The 19,661-nt window shown below is 41.7% G+C and overlaps 1 protein-coding gene and 1 long non-coding RNA gene across 2 annotated transcripts in view; one reads left to right on the top strand and one right to left on the bottom strand.

Annotated features, from left to right (window-relative positions):
- Positions 1-19,661, top strand: part of nmnat2 (nicotinamide nucleotide adenylyltransferase 2) — a 367,363-nt gene that overhangs the window by 147,232 nt on the left and 200,470 nt on the right. Inside the window, exon 2 of the mRNA XM_028811343.2 lies at positions 10,652-10,740. Coding sequence (XP_028667176.1) covers positions 10,652-10,740 — 89 coding nt within the window. The remainder of the gene's footprint in view (positions 1-10,651; positions 10,741-19,661) is intronic.
- Positions 460-18,667, bottom strand: LOC127529471 (uncharacterized). Its single transcript, XR_007936144.1, has 2 exons — positions 18,193-18,667; positions 460-547 (listed from the first exon to the last, which is right to left on the bottom strand). It is a non-coding gene; the product is annotated as an uncharacterized LOC127529471 (long non-coding RNA).

Below are 19,661 nucleotides of genomic sequence, written 5' to 3'. Positions count from 1 at the left end.
AATCTGCCAATCAGATATGTACAGTGTATTCAAAAGAATTAATATTAACTGAGACTAATATACTGTACATACATTCTTGTCATCCCCTCCTTTAACCGTCACCTTATCGTGGTGGAGGGGTTTGCGTGTCCCAATGATCCTAGGAGCTCTGTTGTCCGGGGCTTTATGCCCCTGGTAGGGCCACCCAAGGCAAACTGGTCCTAGGTGAGGGATGAGACAAAGAGCGGTTAAACAAACCTCCTATGAAGAAAAAACATTTTGGACCGCGTTTTCCCTTGCCCGGACGCGGGTCACCGGGGCCCCACTCTGGAGCCAGGCCTGGAGGTGGGGCTCGATGGCGAGTGCCTGGTGGCCGGGCCTGCACCCATGGGGCTCGGCCGGGCACAGCCCGAAGAGGCAACGTGGGTCCCCCTTCCCATGGGCTCACCACCTATGGGAGGGGCCAAGGAGGTCGGGTGCAGTGTGAGTTGGGTGGTGGCCGAAGGCGGGGACCTTGGCGGTCCGATCCTCGGCTACAGAAACTGACTCTTGGGACGTGGAATGTCACCTCTCTGAAGGGGAAGGAGCCTGAGCTAGTGCGCGAAGTTGAGAGGTTCCGGCTAGATATAGTCGGGCTCACCTCGACGCACAGCTTGGACTCTGGAACCAATCTCCTTGAGAGGGGCTGGACTCTCTACCACTCTGGAGTTGCCCCCGGTGAGAGGCGCCGAGCAGGTGTGGGTATACTTATTGCCCCCCAACTTGGAGCCTGTACATTGGGGTTTACCCCGGTGGACGAGAGGGTAGCCTCCCTTCGCCTTCGGGTGGGGGGACGGGTCCTAACTGTTGTTTGTGCGTATGCACCGAACAGCAGTTCGGAGTACCCACCCTTTTTGGAGTCCCTGGAGGGGGTGCTAGAGGGCATACCTTCTGGGGACTCCCTCGTTCTGCTGGGAGACTTCAATGCTCACGTGGGCAATGACAGTGAGACCTGGAAGGGCGTGATTGGGAGGAATGGCCCCCCTGATCTGAACCCGAGCGGTGTTTTGTTATTGGACTTCTGTGCTCGTCACGGATTGTCCATAACGAACACCATGTTCAAGCATAGGGGTGTTCATATGTGCACTTGGCACCAGGACACCCTAGGCCTCAGTTCGATGATCGACTTTGTGGTCGTGTCGTCGGACTTGCGGCCACATGTCTTGGACACTCGGGTGAAGAGAGGGGCGGAGCTGTCAACTGATCACCACCTGGTGGTGAGTTGGCTTCGATGGTGGGGGAGGATGCCGGTCAGGCGTGGTAGGCCCAAACGTGTTGTGAGGGTCTGCTGGGAACGTCTGGCAGAGCCCCCTGTCAGAAGTAGCTTCAACTCCCACCTCCGGCAGAACTTCGACCACATCCCGAGGGAGGTGGGGGACATTGAGTCCGAATGGGCCATGTTCCGTGCCTCTATTGTTGAGGCAGCTGACCGGAGCTGTGGCCGTAAGGTGGTCGGTGCCTGTCGTGGCGGCAATCCCCGAACCCGCTGGTGGACACCGGCGGTGAAGGATGCCGTCAAGCTGAAGAAGGAGTCCTACGGGACCCTTTTGTCCTGTGGGACCCCGGAGGCAGCTGATAGGTACCGGCAGGCCAAGCGGAATGCGGCTTTGGTGGTTGCTGAGGCAAAAAACTCGGGCGTGGGAGGAGTTTGGGGAGGCCATGGAGAATGACTTTCGGACGGCTTCGAGGAGATTCTGGTCCACCATCCGGCGTCTCAGGAAGGGGAAGCAGTGCAGTGTCAACATTGTATATGGTGGGGATGGTGCGCTGCTGACCTCGACTCGGGACGTTGTGGGTCGGTGGGGGGAATACTTCGAAGACCTCCTCAATCCCATTAACATGCCTTCCAATGAGGAAGCAGAGCCTGGGGACTCAGAGGTGGGCTCCCCCATCTCTGGGACTGAGGTCACCGAGGTGGTCAAAAAACTCCTTGGTGGCAGGGCCCCGGGGGTGGATGAGATACGCCCGGAGTTCCTCAAGGCTCTGGATGTTGTAGGACTGTCTTGGCTGACACGCCTCTGCAACATCGCATGGACATCAGGGACAGTGCCTCTGGATTGGCAGACCGGGGTGGTGGTCCCCCTCTTTAAGAAGGGGGATCGGAGGGTGTGTTCCAACTACAGAGGGATCACACTCCTCAGCCTCCCTGGAAAAGTCTATTCAGGGGTCCTGGAGAGGAGGGTCCGTCGGATAGTCGAGCCTCGGATTCAGGCGGAACAGTGTGGTTTTCGTCCTGGTCGCGGAACAGTGGACCAGCTCTATACCCTTAACAGGGTCCTGGAGGGTGCATGGGAGTTTGCCCAACCAGTCTACATGTGTTTTGTGGACTTGGAAAAGGCATTCGACCGTGTCCCTCGGGGAATCCTGTGGGGGGTACTCCGAGAGTATGGGGTACCGGCCCCCCTGATAAGGGCTGTTCAGTCCCTGTACGATCAGTGCCAGAGCATAGTCCGCATTGCCGGCAGTAAGTCGAACCCGTTTCCAGTGAGAGTTGGACTCCGCCAGGGCTGCCCTTTGTCACCGATTCTGTTCATAACTTTTATGGACAGAATTTCTAGGCGCAGCCAGGTTGTTGAGGCGGTCCGGTTTGGTGGGCTCAGGATTGGGTCACTGCTTTTTGCAGATGATGTTGTCCTGTTTGCTTCATCAGGCCGTGATCTTCAGCTCTCTCTGGATCGGTTCGCAGCCAAGTGTGAAGCGGCTGGGATGAGAATCAGCACCTCCAAATCCGAGACCATGGTCCTCAACCGGAAAAGGGTGGAGTGCCCTCTCAGGGTTGGTAGCGAGATCCTGCCCCAAGTGGAGGAGTTCAAGTATCTCGGGGTCTTGTTCACGAGTGAGGGAAGAATGGAGCGTGAGATCGACAGGCGGATCGGTGCGGCATCCGCAGTAATGCGGGCGTTGCATCGGTCTGTCGTGGTGAAAAAGGAGCTGAGCCGCAAGGCGAAGCTCTCAATTTACCAGTCGATCTATGTTCCTACCCTCACCTATGGTCATGAGCTATGGGTAGTGACCGAAAGAACGAGATCGCGAATACAAGCGGCTGAAATGAGTTTCCTCCGCAGGGTGTCTGGGCTTTCCCTTAAAGATAGGGTGAGAAGCTCAGTCATCCGGGAGGGGCTCAGAGTAGAGCCGCTGCTCCTCCGCATCGAGAGGAGTCAGATGAGGTGGCTCGGGCATCTGATCAGGATGCCTCCTGGACGCCTCCCTGGTGAGGTGTTCCAGGCACGTCCAACCGGGAAGAGTCCCCGGGGAAGACCCAGGACACGCTGGAGGGACTATGTCTCTCGACTGGCCTGGGAACGCCTTGGGATTCTCCCGGAAGAGCTAGAAGAAGTGGCCAGGGAGAGGGAAGTCTGGGCATCTCTGCTCAAGCTGCTGCCCCCGCGACCCGAACTCGGATAAGCGGGAGACAATGGATGGATGGATGGACATTCTTGTCATTACTGAAATTATTCCATTTCTTTATCCGTGTGACTTAAGACACTTGGACTCCTCACTTTAATTCAACTTACCAGCCACAGATGTTTTTCACTGTGTTATCCTGTAATATTTCTATAGGTCTGCTTTCCATTTTTTAACACACTATATGCTTCTCATTAAATTCTTAATAACTATAATACAACAGCCCCCCCCGTCCAAATTTTTTTTCTGAATTGCACCCGATGCTATAGCGATAAGCTCCATCCCTCCTGTGATCTTGAATTGCTTTGAGCACGTTTGAGTAAGCTAATTCATATTATGGCATCACTCATTTACTGAATGTCAGCCATGTTGTCTCACCTCAGTGTCACTCAACCACATCCTCCTCTGTAGCTATAAGAACTAAGTTTATTGTTTATTACACTGCAAATATGTACTGATTATGCTTTAGGACCACTTCTCATATAGAAAACCTGAAACTGTAAACACCTCAAATATAATTTATTCACATTCATTTAGTATCAGTGCAGACATTTTAGTGTGAATGACGATTTTTTTGTAATTATGTGTTAAAAGGATAGTATCAGACTGCACGCAATCACATCCTTCTTGCAGGTGAATATTTTTAATGGAAATAACTGAAGTTCTTCTTTTGTTGCCGGTGTACACAGTATTAAAACAAAGGAAAATACGAAGAGATTTAATTGATCGTGTCATGTCATGTAATATAGTGAGTTGTCTCTTGAGATTCCTTCGGTGAAGATTCAAATTAATTTAATCTAACAGCAGTGTGGCTCCTGCAGTCGACAGCAGTTGTGAACCCGTAAAGTATTAAACCCCAGGCGCGAAAAAAAAACCAGATTAGTTATCAATTACACTGGGAAAAATTAAATGAGAGTTATCATTGTGGATATTAGAATTTTAATTATAAGGAGTAGGGAGAGGAGTTTCACAATCATTGGGTTAACAACTCAATTTAAAAACAGGTGTAGCTAGGGGAAAATGATGTATTAGCATTTAAATACCATGAAATATGTGCTCATTACATTTTTCATTACTTTTATTTTACTTATGCGCCTCATATTGTGATTATCAATATATAATTATATACTGTTTTAAGAAGGTAGATGCTGTAGGAAATTGTTTGAAGTTTTTTCAAAGGAGCCCAATTTCAGGCATTTGCTTTCTGGAGCACTTCACATGGGAAATGAGTCAAATTGTATCCAGCACTGTACCAGTGATAGGTGTTTTAATTCTGATGTTAGCAACTAGGAAAGCACCTCATTCATTTTGAGTGAAATTGTGTCACTTATATGTTAAATGGGAGTAATGGTGACCAATCAAAAGATTACAGAAGATCAAAATAATTGCAACTGATAATAAAAATAACATTACAGGTACAGATACAGATATTGGCTGTTTTGCTGTTCACTTTTCTTGCCTGAGAGAAGACAAGAGGGAATTGGTAAATCTAGGCTGGGCCAGGCTTTAGACACACATGAGCAATAGAAACTATCAACAGATAGAACACTGCTGGAGAGTGACGGTCTCAATTAGGGCTTTGGAAGATCATAGTGAAGACATAGGACCTACAGGAGTTGTTAGAATGAATGGGTTGTGTTCAGTGTAGATCTCATTTTTTATTTTGATATTTCTATAAATTTTAACATTATCTGATGTTCTTTTTCACCACCATTTTATTGTTCAATTGTGAATGTACACAAAAATGCCACCTTTTTGTGTAGTTTGTTGTTGGCAATGGCACCCCAGTAGCTATCATGAGGTTACCAGAAATACAGTGTGTGATGTCACCTCTAGAAAATTGGATTTAATCCTAGGTTTTTATTTAAGGTTTACTTTGTTTAGTGTTCAATGCCTCTGCGTTGTCAGGGGCATGTTGTCAAAGTTAATGATATTTGAATTAGGACACAGTGGATTAAAAAGTCATCTTTGGGATTACTTCCCTCTCTGAGCTGATGGATTTAAAATCTTTTTACAAACACTTTTACAAGACCATTTTGTCTAAGATTTCCTGGTTTTTGACTCATGCCTGAAATTTTGACTGTGATTCTCATTTTGTATTTTGGTTTTAATAAATAGAGTGGTAAATCTTCTGGTTTTGAGCATTTTTCTGTCTTTAACTTTGCCTTGTGTTCTCGTTGCCTTGTTACAATTGCTAGTTTGCTAGCACAGTAATTGTATGATTTCATAGATCATGATTTTCAATTAGCATATTGGACTTTGGTATTTTTTTAGTTTCCTGAATCTGGTATTGACCGTGGCCCATTTAACTTTTCAATTTTTGTCTTTCATCTTCCGGTCCTGTGCTTTTGCAATCTGTTTTGTCAATCCTGGCAAACTTCATTATTAAATCCTGGGAAGGACAAACACAAAGGGAACAAAAAGTGCAAATAGAACAAAGGAAGTTGTTAAGCAGAAACATAATTTCCTGCTGGGAATAGTTAGGCATTTTTCTGTAATGAGTATATTAGGTGGGGTGGCTATCATAATTTGGCATTTATACTTAATTTTTTACAGTTTCTCCTTATTGTCTTGAAATAATTGAAACTTTACTTTTCAGGGTTTTAGATGTGATGGAATCTGGTTTATGAATAAGACACATTTTTAAGGTGTGAAAAGTGAATTATGTTCTCCTGCTGTGCAACTTTTTTGTTCACTAGGGATGCCATCTTTTTGAGAATTGTGTTTACTTGGTTTCCAGATGGTAACTAAGTAGGATGACTCAGAGTATGCAATTTGTGATGTTATTATTTCGATGGTATGAAGGTTGTGCTTTTCCTGGTTTTATAAATTTGTCAATTCTACCTAAATACCTAGCGTTATTGTTTGAGATCTCTTCATCCCCTCACCTAAGATTTACATCTAACATTTTGGCTTAGGCTTAGTTTACTATTTTGATTTCTGACTCACTATGTTTCTCTACTCACAATTCTTGCCTCACTTCCTGGGCAGTGTTTACCAAATCTTGTTTTACAGGTTGGTTTTCATCTCAGGTAGTTATTAGTTAAGATCCATCTTCTGATACTCTGATGTCTGGGTTACTATGATGTCTGGGGTAGCTGGCACATTTGTGCTTGAACCAGAGTTATCAATAAACATAACCAGGGATGGACTGGACAATGAGGACACCCTCACACAAAAGCAAGGAAGGGTGCAAAGTGTGCAATATTTTTTTTTTTTTTCCCCAAAGTTTTTGCAAAGTTCAGTGTCTTCAAAAATAGATGAGCAATAAATATTCCAGAATAAAAACAGTGTGCATGCAGTAAGTTAAAATCCAATTCAATAACTACTTGCCCAGTGGGTGGTGGGTGGTCTTGTGTCCTTGGGACCCCTGCAGATTTTGTTTTTTTTTTCTCTCTCTAGCCCTCTGGAGTTTTTTTTTTGTTGTTGTTTTTTCTGTCCTCCTGGCCATTGTTACTTAGTATTGCCTAATCTTATTTTTATATTTTTCTTTTTCCTTTCTTCATCTTGTAAAGCACTTTGAGCTACATCATTTCTTTGAAAACGTGCTATACAAATAAATGTTGCTGCTGTTGGTTGTTACTGCAATAAATACAATAAAATCTGAAGGTTAAAACACAGTCATGAACTTTTTTAAAAACCCTCCATGAACCTCTGCACCTCCTTTCAAATCCATATTTCAGATCTGCTCTACTGTAGAAGACGCCTTCTGACAAGCGCAGTCATCCCTCTTACTGGCTTGTGTCCCTCGTCACACTCCTTCAGAATATGCAGGGACCACACAATCCCTACTCCTTTCCTATGCCACCATCCTTTGGTCGCTATTGCTGCTGAATGATCAAAGAGCTAGAGCAACCCAGCCCCTTGAACGCTATCTGCATATTTCCTACTGACTGCCTCTGCCCCCTACAGCACGGACTTAGCCATGATCCTGACTCCTCATCTTTTTCTTTCCTCCACTTAAATCTACATCTTCGTCTTTCTTTTCCTTTCATTTTTGATCTTGATTTTAGGCTCCTTTTATACATCAGTGGTCACAGATGCCTAATTATGTAACCAGAGCACTAATGAGGAAACTGGCTGAACCACACAGGATCTGCATGTGGGCTCCGTCAGTTCTCTCGGGGATTCATGTGCGTCCCTCACACCACCACATGCCTCTTTCTCATCATAGCACACCATCTCTATTGAAAAGATCTTCTGCTTGCTCAGTCAGTACAGTGGCTTTCCCACTTACCTCTCTCTGTGCTACCCCAAAACACAACATTGCTACCTCTCTTTCTCTTTAACTTTGTTTTTCTTTCTCTCATGAACAAAACCCTGTTGCGTCTTATTTCTGACAGTGAATTTCGCTTCATCTTGAGGTCACCTCCAGGGTCAAGGGGGGAACATTTTTGGTTTCAGTAAAGGTAGTACAGATGCTTGTAGGACTCCTATTATACTTGCAGTCCTTAGTATTGGATACCCTGCTCAAATGACCAGGACTACAAGGCAACTACAAAGCTACCCGCTGTCACAAACTCAACACAGAGCCATAGTAAGGTTTGGGGCAGCCACCCGTATAATCGATATCCTGGCTGCAAAGTCGAAAAATGAATACAGCACTGATGTGCACAAAACCTAGTCCAAAACAGAACTGAGGGAATAGGGAAAAGTTGGCTTTTAAAGGGGAAGACAGGAAGTGAGATCAGAAGGGTCGGGCTCATAGGGGTCTTCAGCCATAGGCTTGAGCCTGGACATGACATCACAGGGGCCGGAGCCGGCAAGGTCTTCTTCCATAGGTTCAGTCCCAGAAGTGACGTCAAGAGGGCCAGGTGGAATCTCCCATGAATGGTCTGCGGGAAAGGGAGAAAAAGAGTCCGTGCACTCTGTCACATCCCGGTATGACTTGGAATTGCCCTTACTCAAGCCCTTTAGCTGCCTCCCATGCGCACGTGTGTGACACTGCTTTATCCCATAGACATCCAATTTGTATTTTTCAGAGGTCGTTCTAGCCATTAAAAGTTTTGGGATGGATTTGTGCCCTTTCCAATGCTGATAGGATCCTAAAATTGTATTATGTGGTGCGAGTTTGCAAATGGTTAGAGTATTTATTATCATCTTCCACTTTTTGCCTAATAAAGCAAATGGACTTACTTGACCATTTATTCATGTGCATTTGGCCCACTTATCCAAAAATAAACAACAGAGGCACTATTCTAAATGCGGCCCTCTATTATTAACCATAAACACAGTAGTATGCCTTTATTAAAAATTCTATCACATTTCATTGCCTTGATTTGATTTTGTTGAATTACTCCAATTGTCAGTGTTAACGTGTTTGTTCGGTATGTATTTGAATTTAACAAGTACTTTTTCAATCCTAAAATGACTTTCCAGATGTTTAGTGAAGATGCGTTTTTAAAGATATGATATGCCACAAATGGCTGGTTCTCTTTGTAGACTAAAGTACTGCACTTAACTGTAGTGCTCTGAAAGCAGTACACTTCATAGAGAAGGCTTTAGACCTGCTTCTATATTATGAGGTTTTAGTGCTACTTAATCTTTTACAAGAGGACAATTATCATGGTCCTTTGCTTGCCAGGCTTATTCCATGCTATGCACACTCTTTTGAAGGTTAATAAGACATGACTATAACTTTTGATTTTAACGGGCACAAATCATTTATGCTGCTTTTTAAAAAAAAACAAAAAAAAAACTGGAAAGTACATCTGATAAATAACTGTAAACATTTGTCACTGCTAAGAAAATGCACTTTAAACCAACCATAGGGATGATTTGAAAAATTGGGAAAGTAACCTCCCCCACAATCAATTTGTTAGTAAATTGAATTCTGAAAAAGCACAACTTAAGTGGTGCCTTTATTTTTGCAAGTTGTATCTATCTAGCGTAGTAAGTGATCTGAGCATTTGAAAATTTAATAAAATGGGTGGGAAGTCAATCATTTTGAATCACCGAATATCTATGGAATCTACAAATGGTGACATGGTGGTGCAGTGTTTGACTCTTCTTCCTTCTAGCTCAAGGAGACTGGATTCATATCTCAGCTTGGTCATTTTCCGTATAGAGTTTAAATATTTTCCTTACACCTTGTGTGGCTTTTTCTCTCAATACTCCAGTTTTCCTCTCATGTCCCATAGATGTGTGTGTTTGGTTAATTGGCAAATGTAAATTGTCCTGGCAAGAGTATATGTGAAACTGAGTTGTTTCATTTAAAACTCATTGTGGTAATGTACAGAACCAAAATTAGAAAAAAGTTGTCTCTGTCCAAATATTTATGGACCTAACTGTAATAGTAGCTGTGCTACCTATCTAAAATGGGTTGTATTCTGAGTAATCAATGCAGATCTCAATGTTAATGGTTGCAGTGCATCATCTTTTGGAATGTGTTTTGTATTGCATTTAGCAATAAAATGCATTGCACTTGTCATTCCAACAGATGGTGCATCGCAAACAGTAATAAAAAGCCTATGTCTCTGTTATATGCCATTTGGTTTCGGATTCGTAAAAGCATTGTTAATATTTGTGATACATAATCTGTTGGAGTGACACATGCAATACATTTATTTACTACAAATATTTGTGATGCGCCATCTGTTGGGATGATAGAGACATAGCAACCGGATGGACATGTAGATACGCAGATGCACAGACACTTATCCTTTTATTAAGGTTGATAAATAATGATATTGTGGTGTAGTGGATAGCACTGCCGTCTCAGAACTTCATCGGCTTGGGTTGAATTCCTGGCCACTGTGACTGGAAAAACAGGTGTTTCTTTTATGAATATTTGTGTTTACTTCCACTTTCAAAAAATATACTTGTTATATTGTTCAACTCTAAACTTGCCCAGTGATGGATTAACTTTCCATCCAAAAAAGTTGGCTGCTTTCTATTCAGAGTTTCCAGTATATGATCTGCTTACCTGTAATGGAATATGTAGTTTCTGAAAAATGAAGGAATGGATAAATATTCCACAATAACTGAGCATCTCCAGCTTGTTGAATCAAATGACACAAGTAATGCTAAATTATCAGCAGAAAGTGACAAACTAAGCAGATAATAAACTGCACCTAATAGTCCTTCAGATTAATTATACTGTAAATAAGGGCCTTTGAAAGTAAAAAAATAAGAAACCCTTGGTTTTAAATCAAATTTTAGTTTTGTGGTTATCATCATGGTTCTAGTTCAGCCATTCAAGTTTCCATTTCTCTTTTTCTCTTCACAGAAAAAGCCAGAGAGTACCTCCACAAGACAGGCAGGTTCATAGTGATTGGAGGAATTATCTCTCCAGTTCATGACTCATATGGAAAACAGGTAAGTGACCTCTTTATTAAAGTATGCATTTATATGCAATATGTACAGTGTGGCGTAGTGGTTTACAATTGGAATTTATTGGACTTTGCCAGTTAATTTCCCGCCACTGGTTTGTTGTGTGACCCTGAGCAAATCACTAAACCTGACTGTGCTGCAATTGTAAAAAAAAAAAAAATGGATCCCCTTATGGCAGTAAACAGTTTTAACAAGGACAACATTAATAAATGGACAAACACAAAGTCCTAATTTAAACAGAACAGAAACCACTTAGAGGTTAATTTTTGATGGCTCATGGGACTTAACAGAGAGTCTAAGTTACATTAAAACTTAGTCACAAATGTTACTCATAAAATACCTTAGAAGAAACCGCTTTAGACAAGAAGGAGACATGAGATACAACTGAAGAAAAAGGAGTCAAAATTGAGAATTTGATTTGAAAAGTGCAGGATATTTTCTAGTCTTGTTTTAATCTCTCAGAAGACTTCATATTTTTTACTAAACTGATTTCTTTATTCAGGGTGACTTAAAACATTTGAGATACGATCAGCTACATTTCTTTTGTTTTCTCAATTGGAGCACAGGCAGATGAAGTGACTGGCTCATGGTCACACAGTGGTGTCAGTAGTAGGATTTGAAACCACAACCTCAGGATTTGAAGTCTATAGTCTTAACCAGAATGAGTTTGACCTTCTGAATCATACTGTTAGTTGCTCTAATTTATATTGTTGGTGAACAACAATATAAATTAGAGCAACTAACAGTATGATTCAGAAGCAAGAATTACAGCTTTGTAATCCTAGTAAAGTGTTTTAGTACTACCGTCCATACATTTCACTATATATTATTGAGCACACATTAGAAATACTTTGAATTTGCAAAAAAATGTCAAGATATTACCTGGAAAATGTGAGCCCATTGTGTGACATTTCTGAGCTCTCTGCTGAAACTTAGGAGGGAGACACTGGTGAGAATTCTGGGGTCTTTTTATCTCTTGAGAAAAATCTGAAAAGCAGGCAACAAAAATATATCTCCATTTTATTTATTTCTGATATCATTGCTGTCTAAGAGAAACCTAAAAGATGTTAAGAAGATCTTTTTTTTTAATTATTTTTCATTCCTATAGGATACTGCAGCTCTGGCCCTAAGAACATACAGCATGTGTTCCTTTCTTGTCCATTGCCCACCTGTCAGATACACCACAGCACTCTGCTCTCTACCTATAATGTCTGCCTCTTATTCTCGCCAGTTAAACCCTAAACCTTCACGCCGGCATATCCTACTTGACTCCAAACTTAAATCACTCCATTCATAAGGGAATTTTTAATGTAAGGGTTCAGTCACTACTTTTTCTCTTTTCTTTTCAAACCCGAATATTCATAACAAAGTGAATTACTGGAATTTTTTTCTTTAAACTTTTGATGTTTAATTTTATAATTCTTATTTTTTTGTCCCTTTACGGTTGGTACTACTGTATGCTAAACTCATCCTTGTTAATGATTTTTTTATTTTGGTTTCATGGTCTTAATGTTATTCTGTTTTCATGTAATTATTTTGCTTTATCAGTCCACCATTTTGTTTCCCATAGCCACTGCCATGTTGTGGTTCTTTGCTTCTGGCAACTCTCCTAGTTCCTAGCACATCACTTCTGGAAGTGACAATGCATAACTTCATCAGGTTTATGGTACCTAAGGTGGCGAAGTGCTACTGTCGATTGTCCAAATTTGTTGAAATTCTGAAAACAAATTTCTCAATGTTAGTTAGGATCTCTCCAGGCTTAATTAGTGGAGCTAGTCTTTGACAGTAGTTTTTAGTTAGTTCTTTGGCCTTTGGTGTTTCAGTTGGGTGGCTCTTTTGGTATTAGGCCTTTACCTGTTTCAGTTTCATTTTTCCTTTTCTCCTGGTCCAGTTCTTTTCCAATGCATCCTACCCAGTTTTCAGTTCTGGCAGTAAAATAATAACCATATTTTGCACATTGGGCTTTTTCTGTATCCAACGATAACTGCTATGATATGAAGATTTTGCACATTGATTTCTGTGCCACCTAGTTGTTTTTCAACATTTTACAAATACATCTTTATTTTCTGATTGTTATTTTTGTTTTATCCTTGCTCATTTTGTTTCACGGTTATGTTTTCAGTCTCCTCCAACAACATGATTTTTATCATGTGAGTGTCACCATCTTGGCTTACCATTGCCATGATGCATGGCCCTTTTGCAAAGGTTTTTGTCAGCAGAAGGCATGTTGCATGACGTCATGGGAGTAATGCTATATAAGTTGACATCAGGATGGGTTCTTGTCCAAGTTTGTGGATGTTCCATTTCAATCATTGGCAGTGTTTACTGGTGTTCACATAGTCTTTTTGGGTAAATGTTTGGCAAAGTATTTTGAGTATGATTTTTTTGTATAGTGTTATAATGATTGGTACATTTAATTATTCACTTTTGGTGCCTTTAACTTTGTATTTTCTGGTGATCTATGTGTTGAGGTGGCACCCATCACATGGCTGCAGTTGAATGAACACTGAGATGTTGAGGTGGTTTGTCATGTGGTGGGTGTGGCAACATGCAGTATCAGCAAATGCTCATAACTCTGTCTCTTTCCCTCTCTCTTTGTGGCTAAACCAGGGTTTTTATCCCCAGGGAATCCAATTTGTATATTAGTTTTTCTCTATAAACTTCATTTAAAACTTCTTGTGATACCAATTTGGACTGCTCATGGGATATCACTGTTCTTGGTAGAAGTGTCAGTTTCTGTCTAGGCAATGCTCTCAGAGTCCCAAGGGAGTATGCAATGTGTGTCGTCATCAGCATGACCTGTAAGTTCTGGCTTATTTATATCTGCTTTGGATAAAAACATTTTACGTGCAATTCTCTGTGTCTGTTTCTTATCTTCATATGCTGACTTTCTTTTCAGTCTGACTCTTGTCCTGTACTTTTGGCTTAGCAAAAGATGAGCTTGTCTATTTGGTATCGACCCTCGCTCTTATTTTTTCAACTATCCCCTGATCCTTTTATTAAAATCAATTTCACTACCTCTTGCTGAGACAGAACAGATGATTTGGTTTTCAGCAATGTCCTGATTTCCTATGTGCATTTTCATTTTGAGTTTGAGTCATCTTCAGGTCCTTGTCATTTTTAAGTTCTGTTCCGCCTCTTCTCCTTTTTGGCAGAATAAAAAGAATATCTCAGGAAGCAATGTTGCTGCTGAGTTATAACTTGCATTGGGTATACATCAAAAGATTTTATCGTAAATGTTTGTCTTTAACATTTGATCTTGTGAAATAATAGAAGGAAGCACTTTCTCTTCTCTGTTTGCAAGAATTTTGACCAGAATCTTAACATTGGCATTTAGCAGAAAAGTGTGCCTGTAGGATTGTCAGTGAGGGGTTTTTGTATTTTTTATGGAAAAAGAGAAATTAAAGTCTGGTGTAGTGTTTTGGGAATCAGTTACAATTCTCACACCTCATGGAGCATGAATAGCACTGACAGACTAATTTAAAAATGTTTTTAATGATGAAAATCAAAATGTTAGAATGCCCATATCTCCATCTCTCTGTTTCTGTGTATTTCAATCCTAGTCAGCTTTAAGCAGGACAGGGATGTTTATTAAGCATGCATTTGGTATTGGGCACAGGGCACCTCACCTTTGGAGAGTCACACTGTCGGCGGCTGTGATAATTGAGCAAGTGTGAATCCAAAATTGAGGAAAGCTTGCAGAAGTCTGTCTAATGAAGCTGCAGCCCGGAGCAGAAGACAGTGGACAGTAAATGAACGGCTAATAACTCAGCCTTCATTTGGCCCTTTGGCTCACAAACATGTCTGCTGGATTTCGTTTTATTTGTCGTTATTCTTCCACTACTCATATTGCTCAGAATGATCAAAAGCAGAATTTACACATTATTTAGAAAATCCTGATTTATTTTCCTCTTTGTATTATTTTCACTAAGGAAACCACTGCTGTGGTATCTGTTGTAATGCCAATCATAAATCAAATGTATCATTTTTAGAATGTTCCATTACCTACTTGAGTTAAGCAAACTGATAAAAAAAACTTTTTACTTAATATTGTTATTTTACAGGAATACAAATGCATGAAGACCAAGTTTTTTATTCTTTCTTTCTTTTTATAGTTGTTTTCATTATTTTGCAGCCTGGATTCTTTTTTTTTGTGAGTGAATAGGCAAGAAGTTATAATGTGTGTACTTTAAAATTAAAGAAAAAATACTATGGAGTCATTTCAGTGGAACCTGTGACCCTGTAGTTAGAATATAGCGGGTTGGATAATGGATTGATGGATGGATAAATGAGAAAAAACAATAGATGAACGGATGCCCACAGTTCTCAAACAGGGTTCATTCTTGCCTCTTGGCTGATGCTTACAGAATTCCAGAACAGAGTCCCTTTTTCTATAAGCTGTGCTCAGAAATAAGAATTGATTTGCTAAATTGCCTTAGAGCATTTATATACTCATATGCATGCACAGAGGACAGCTTAAAGTTATCAGTCAATCAGAGAAAGCAGTGGTTCTTGGCAGTAACATGTAGATATTCACACAGAAGATGTCCTAGCTGGGAATCAAATGAGGCTCCAACTGGTCTGCTGAGACAACACAACCACCTGTCCCACCATGCCACCCAGTTTGCTTCACTTCACTTACACACTTTTTATCTGGCAAAGTTCAGCCAGTTGGTAATCACATGCCAGATCTTCTGAAAGATTTTCATTAATTGTAGCCGATATATGTAGTTTGTTACTCTGATCTACCCATTTTCTTGATCAAATTCAGAGTTGTAAGAGCTCATTGTGGTAGCATCAGGTACAAGGCAGGAGACAACATGACGCCAATCCACTGCAGGGCACACTCTGGGCCAATTTATAAGCCAACTATTAACCTAATTTGGGTGGAAAACACTTGCAGATGTGGGTAAATTTTTAAACTTCAAAATCTTAACCATTGCTCCACTAATGTGGTTCTAGTTTAGTAAATTACCAACAAACTAAATACTTAATTTTCACAGTTTTTCCAATTTCTATTGGCAAGTACTAGTTTCTTAGCATTTATTGCAGACTGAATGAGCATTTTTGTTTATAAAATTCACTACAACAGAAAAATCTTTTAATTTTGAAGTTCAAATAATGTGTGTTTATTTAAAAGGCAACTGTAAATTGGTCAAGTTTGATCGAGTGTGGTTATATGTAGGAGTGTGCCCTGTGATGGAAACTGTGCCCTGTACAGAATTTGTACTTACAGTGCTGGATATGCAGGATAGAAAAAAGACGGATGTTTATTTAATCATGATTAATCAGAATTGGTCTTGTTGCAAAACTTGCTAAGGTCTTATCGGAGCAAGAATGGATTTTGTTGGCTTTTTAGAATGGGACTTGGTTACTCATTTGAATACATCTTCTAGTAACATCATGGGGGTGGAAGAATGACCATAATAGCACACTGTACTCAATATTGTTTCTCACTGCAGCATAGTATGGTAGCACAGCAGGGCAGTGGTGGCTGCTTTTTTTTTTTTTTTGCACATGCTCCTGTCATAGAATCAAATCCAAAGCCAAAAATATGATAATATGTAAAGCCAGGAAATCGCATATAGTCTAAAAGTCTCTGGTTTCAGTTTAAACTTTTATTAAAGATAATAAACAGTTGTACTCTGTCCATGGAGAAACCTGCTGTTCCTGGCCTTGGAAATATTTTCATACATAGCTTAACATAGATAAAATTGTTTTGACACTTCTGCTTATGCTAAATGATAACACTTAATGACATTTTGCCACCTTTGCCCAGAAAGTTTAAGCCAAGCCCACTTTTCATTAGGTTACGCCCATTATTTATTATGCTAGTAGCCAGTATGCCCTCTTATTACTATTCCTCCACCCAGCCCTTGGCATCAGTTTACAAGGTGTCGTTTTACCTTGGTGGAGTGATTACATATAAGACTTAGTTAAAATACTGGAATGCACTGATATGCACCATCGAAGACTCAGTGCAAGTTAGTGCTTAAACTACTTTGGTGAGATTACAATATACTTTAAAAAGAGTAACATCTTATAAGGTGCAGAATCATATACTAAAACAAGTGCTGAATTAAAATAAGTATATTCAATGAGAATATGTAAAAATATCTAGTAAATATTCATGTATATTTCCATACTTCTTGTGTCCAATTATTTCTCAGTTCTTCAGTTTCCCTTTTCATTCCAAGCAGATTTGCAGGACTATTTATGAACTGTAAGTCAGTCCTGTGTACATGCCTGTACTTACCTGGTTCTTGTTTTTGTTCATATCCATGATGGGATACTTTTCAGCACCTCACAAATCATACTGTATAAAACCAGTTAAGGAAATAGACAATTATAATGGAATACAGAGTTTGAGAAATCTCCACCTTCAGAATATGTTTATATAATCGGTTTATATTCTACAGCAGGGGTGCCCAAGTTAAGTCCTGGGGCACCACTGTAACTGTGGGTTCTCAGTCCAAACAGTTTTACAGAAAATGGTTCAGGCTTACTTTTAAATGATCTAATTGTTTAGTTAGTGTGTTCTTCTCTTATTTTGCTTTCAGATATACGTGTTAGTATATATACATAAACAAAAATTAGCAAAAATGATAACGTTCCTTTTTAATTCACCTTTTCCTCCTTTAATTGTATCTAAAAACTGACGATCAATGATAAGCAGTGCACACACAGGTGCAAATGACACTGAATTCTAAAAGGAAGCAGCTATTTCAATATAAAATTTACTTGTGAGCTAATTAATATGAAAAGACCTAAACTGCCAGAACATAAAAAAGAGCAAAATCTTAAAAAGCAAAGAAAAGAACAATTAGAAATGTCACCCACACAAATACTTGCTATATTTCCCTAAAACTTAGCAAACCCATTTGTAATTTCTGCATTGATGCATAAAAAGCAAAAAACTAGGAAATAGAAGCTTGTTTAATGAAGGCAGTAGTCCAGTAAAAATCAGAAGGTGGTTGGGATGAACACCTGCAGTTAAAGTGGTCCACTGGACTGAACTTGAGGATCACTTAATTAAGCCTTTTGTTGTTAATTGGCTCACAACTAAAATGTAACCTGAGGTAGCTGTTTCCCATTAGTATTCCGTGTCATTTTCACCTTTGTCTGCACTGCTCATCACTATTTGTCAGTATATGGATACAATTAAGGGAGAAATCTCCTCAGGAAGTGGGGAATTAAAAAAAAGTTAAAAGCAAACAATTAAAAAATGTAACGAAAAATGAATTTATCATAATTTTATTTGCAAGTGTATATACTAACACATTTCTGAATGTAATATAAGAGAAGAAAAGCCTCCACCACCTATGGGAGGGGCCAAGGAGGTCGGGTGCAGTGTGAGTTGGGTGGTGGCCAAAGGCGTGGACCTTGGTGGTCCGATCCTCGGCTACAGAAGCTGGCTTTTGGGACATGGAATGTGACCTCTCTGAAGGGGAAGGAGCCTGAGCTAGTGCGCGAGGTCAAGAGGTTCCGGCTAGATATAGTCGGGCTCACCTCAACGCACAGTTTGGACTCTGGAACCAATCTCCTTGAGAAGGGCTGGACTCTCCACCACTCTGGAGTTGCCCCCGGTGAGAGGCACCGAGCGGGTGTGGGCATACTTATTGCCCCCCGACTTGGAGTCTGTTCATTGGGGTTTACCCCGGTGGACGAGAGGGTAGCCTCCCTCCGCATTCGGGTGGGGGGATGGGTCCTAACTGTCGTTTGTGCGTATGTGCCGAACAGCAGTTTGGAGTACCCACCCTTTTTGGAGTCCCTGGAGGGGGTGCTAGAGGGCATACCTTCTGGGGACTCCCTCGTACTGCTGGGAGACTTCAATGCTCACGTGGGCAATGACAGTGAGACCTGGAAGGGCGTGATTGGGAGGAATGGCCCCCCCGATCTGAACCCGAGTGGTGTTTTGTTATTGGACTTCTGTGCTTGTCACGAATTGTTCATAACGAACACCATGTTCAAGCATAAGGGTGTTCATATGTACACTTGGCACCAGCACACCCTAGGCCTCAGTTCGATGATCGACTTTGTGGTCGTGTTGCCGGACTTGCGGCCACATGTCTTGGACGCTCAAGTGAAGAGAGGGGTAGAGCTGTCAGCTGATCTCCACCTGGTGGTGAGTTGGCTCCGATGGTGGGGGAGGATCACCATCTGACGTCTCAGGAGGGGGAAGCAGTACAGTGTCAACACTGTATATGGTGAGGATGGTGCGCTACTGACCTCGACTCAGGACGTTGTGGGTCAGTGGGGGGAGTACTTCAAAGACCTCCTCAATCCCACTAACATGCCTTCCAATGAGGAAGCAGAGCCTGGGGACTCGGAGATGGGCTCCCCATCTCTGGGACTGAGGTCACCGAGGTGGTCAAAACACTCCTTGGTGGCAGGGCCCCAGGGGTGGATGAGATACGCCCAGAGTTCCTCAAGGTTCTGGATGTTGTAGGACTGTCTTGGTTGACACGCCTCTGCAACATCGCATGGACATTGGGGACAGTGCCTCTGGATTGGCTGACCGGGGTGGTGTCACGGAATAGCGAACCAGCTCTACACCCTTAGCAGGGTCCTGGAGGGTGCATGGGACTTTGCCCAACCAGTCTACATGTGTTTTGTGGTCTTGGAAAAGGCGTTCGACCGTGTCCCTCGGGGAATCCTGTGGGGGGGGGGGGGTGCTCCAGGAGTATGGGGTACCGTACCCCCTGAAAAGGGCTGTTCAGTACAACCGGTTTCAGAGCTTGGTCCGCATTGCCGGCAGTAAGTCGAACCCGTTTCCAGTGAGAGTTGGACTCTGCCAGGGCTGCGCTTTGTCACCGATTCTGTTCATAACTTTTATGGACAGAATTTCTAGGCGCAGCCAGGGCGTTAACGGGGTCCGGTTTGGTGGACTTTTTGCAGATGATGTT

This window comes from Erpetoichthys calabaricus, chromosome 10 (assembly GCF_900747795.2).
Source record: "Erpetoichthys calabaricus chromosome 10, fErpCal1.3, whole genome shotgun sequence".
Taxonomy (NCBI): Eukaryota; Metazoa; Chordata; class Cladistia; order Polypteriformes; family Polypteridae; genus Erpetoichthys; species Erpetoichthys calabaricus.
This window is presented reverse-complemented; position numbering and strand designations above follow the sequence as displayed.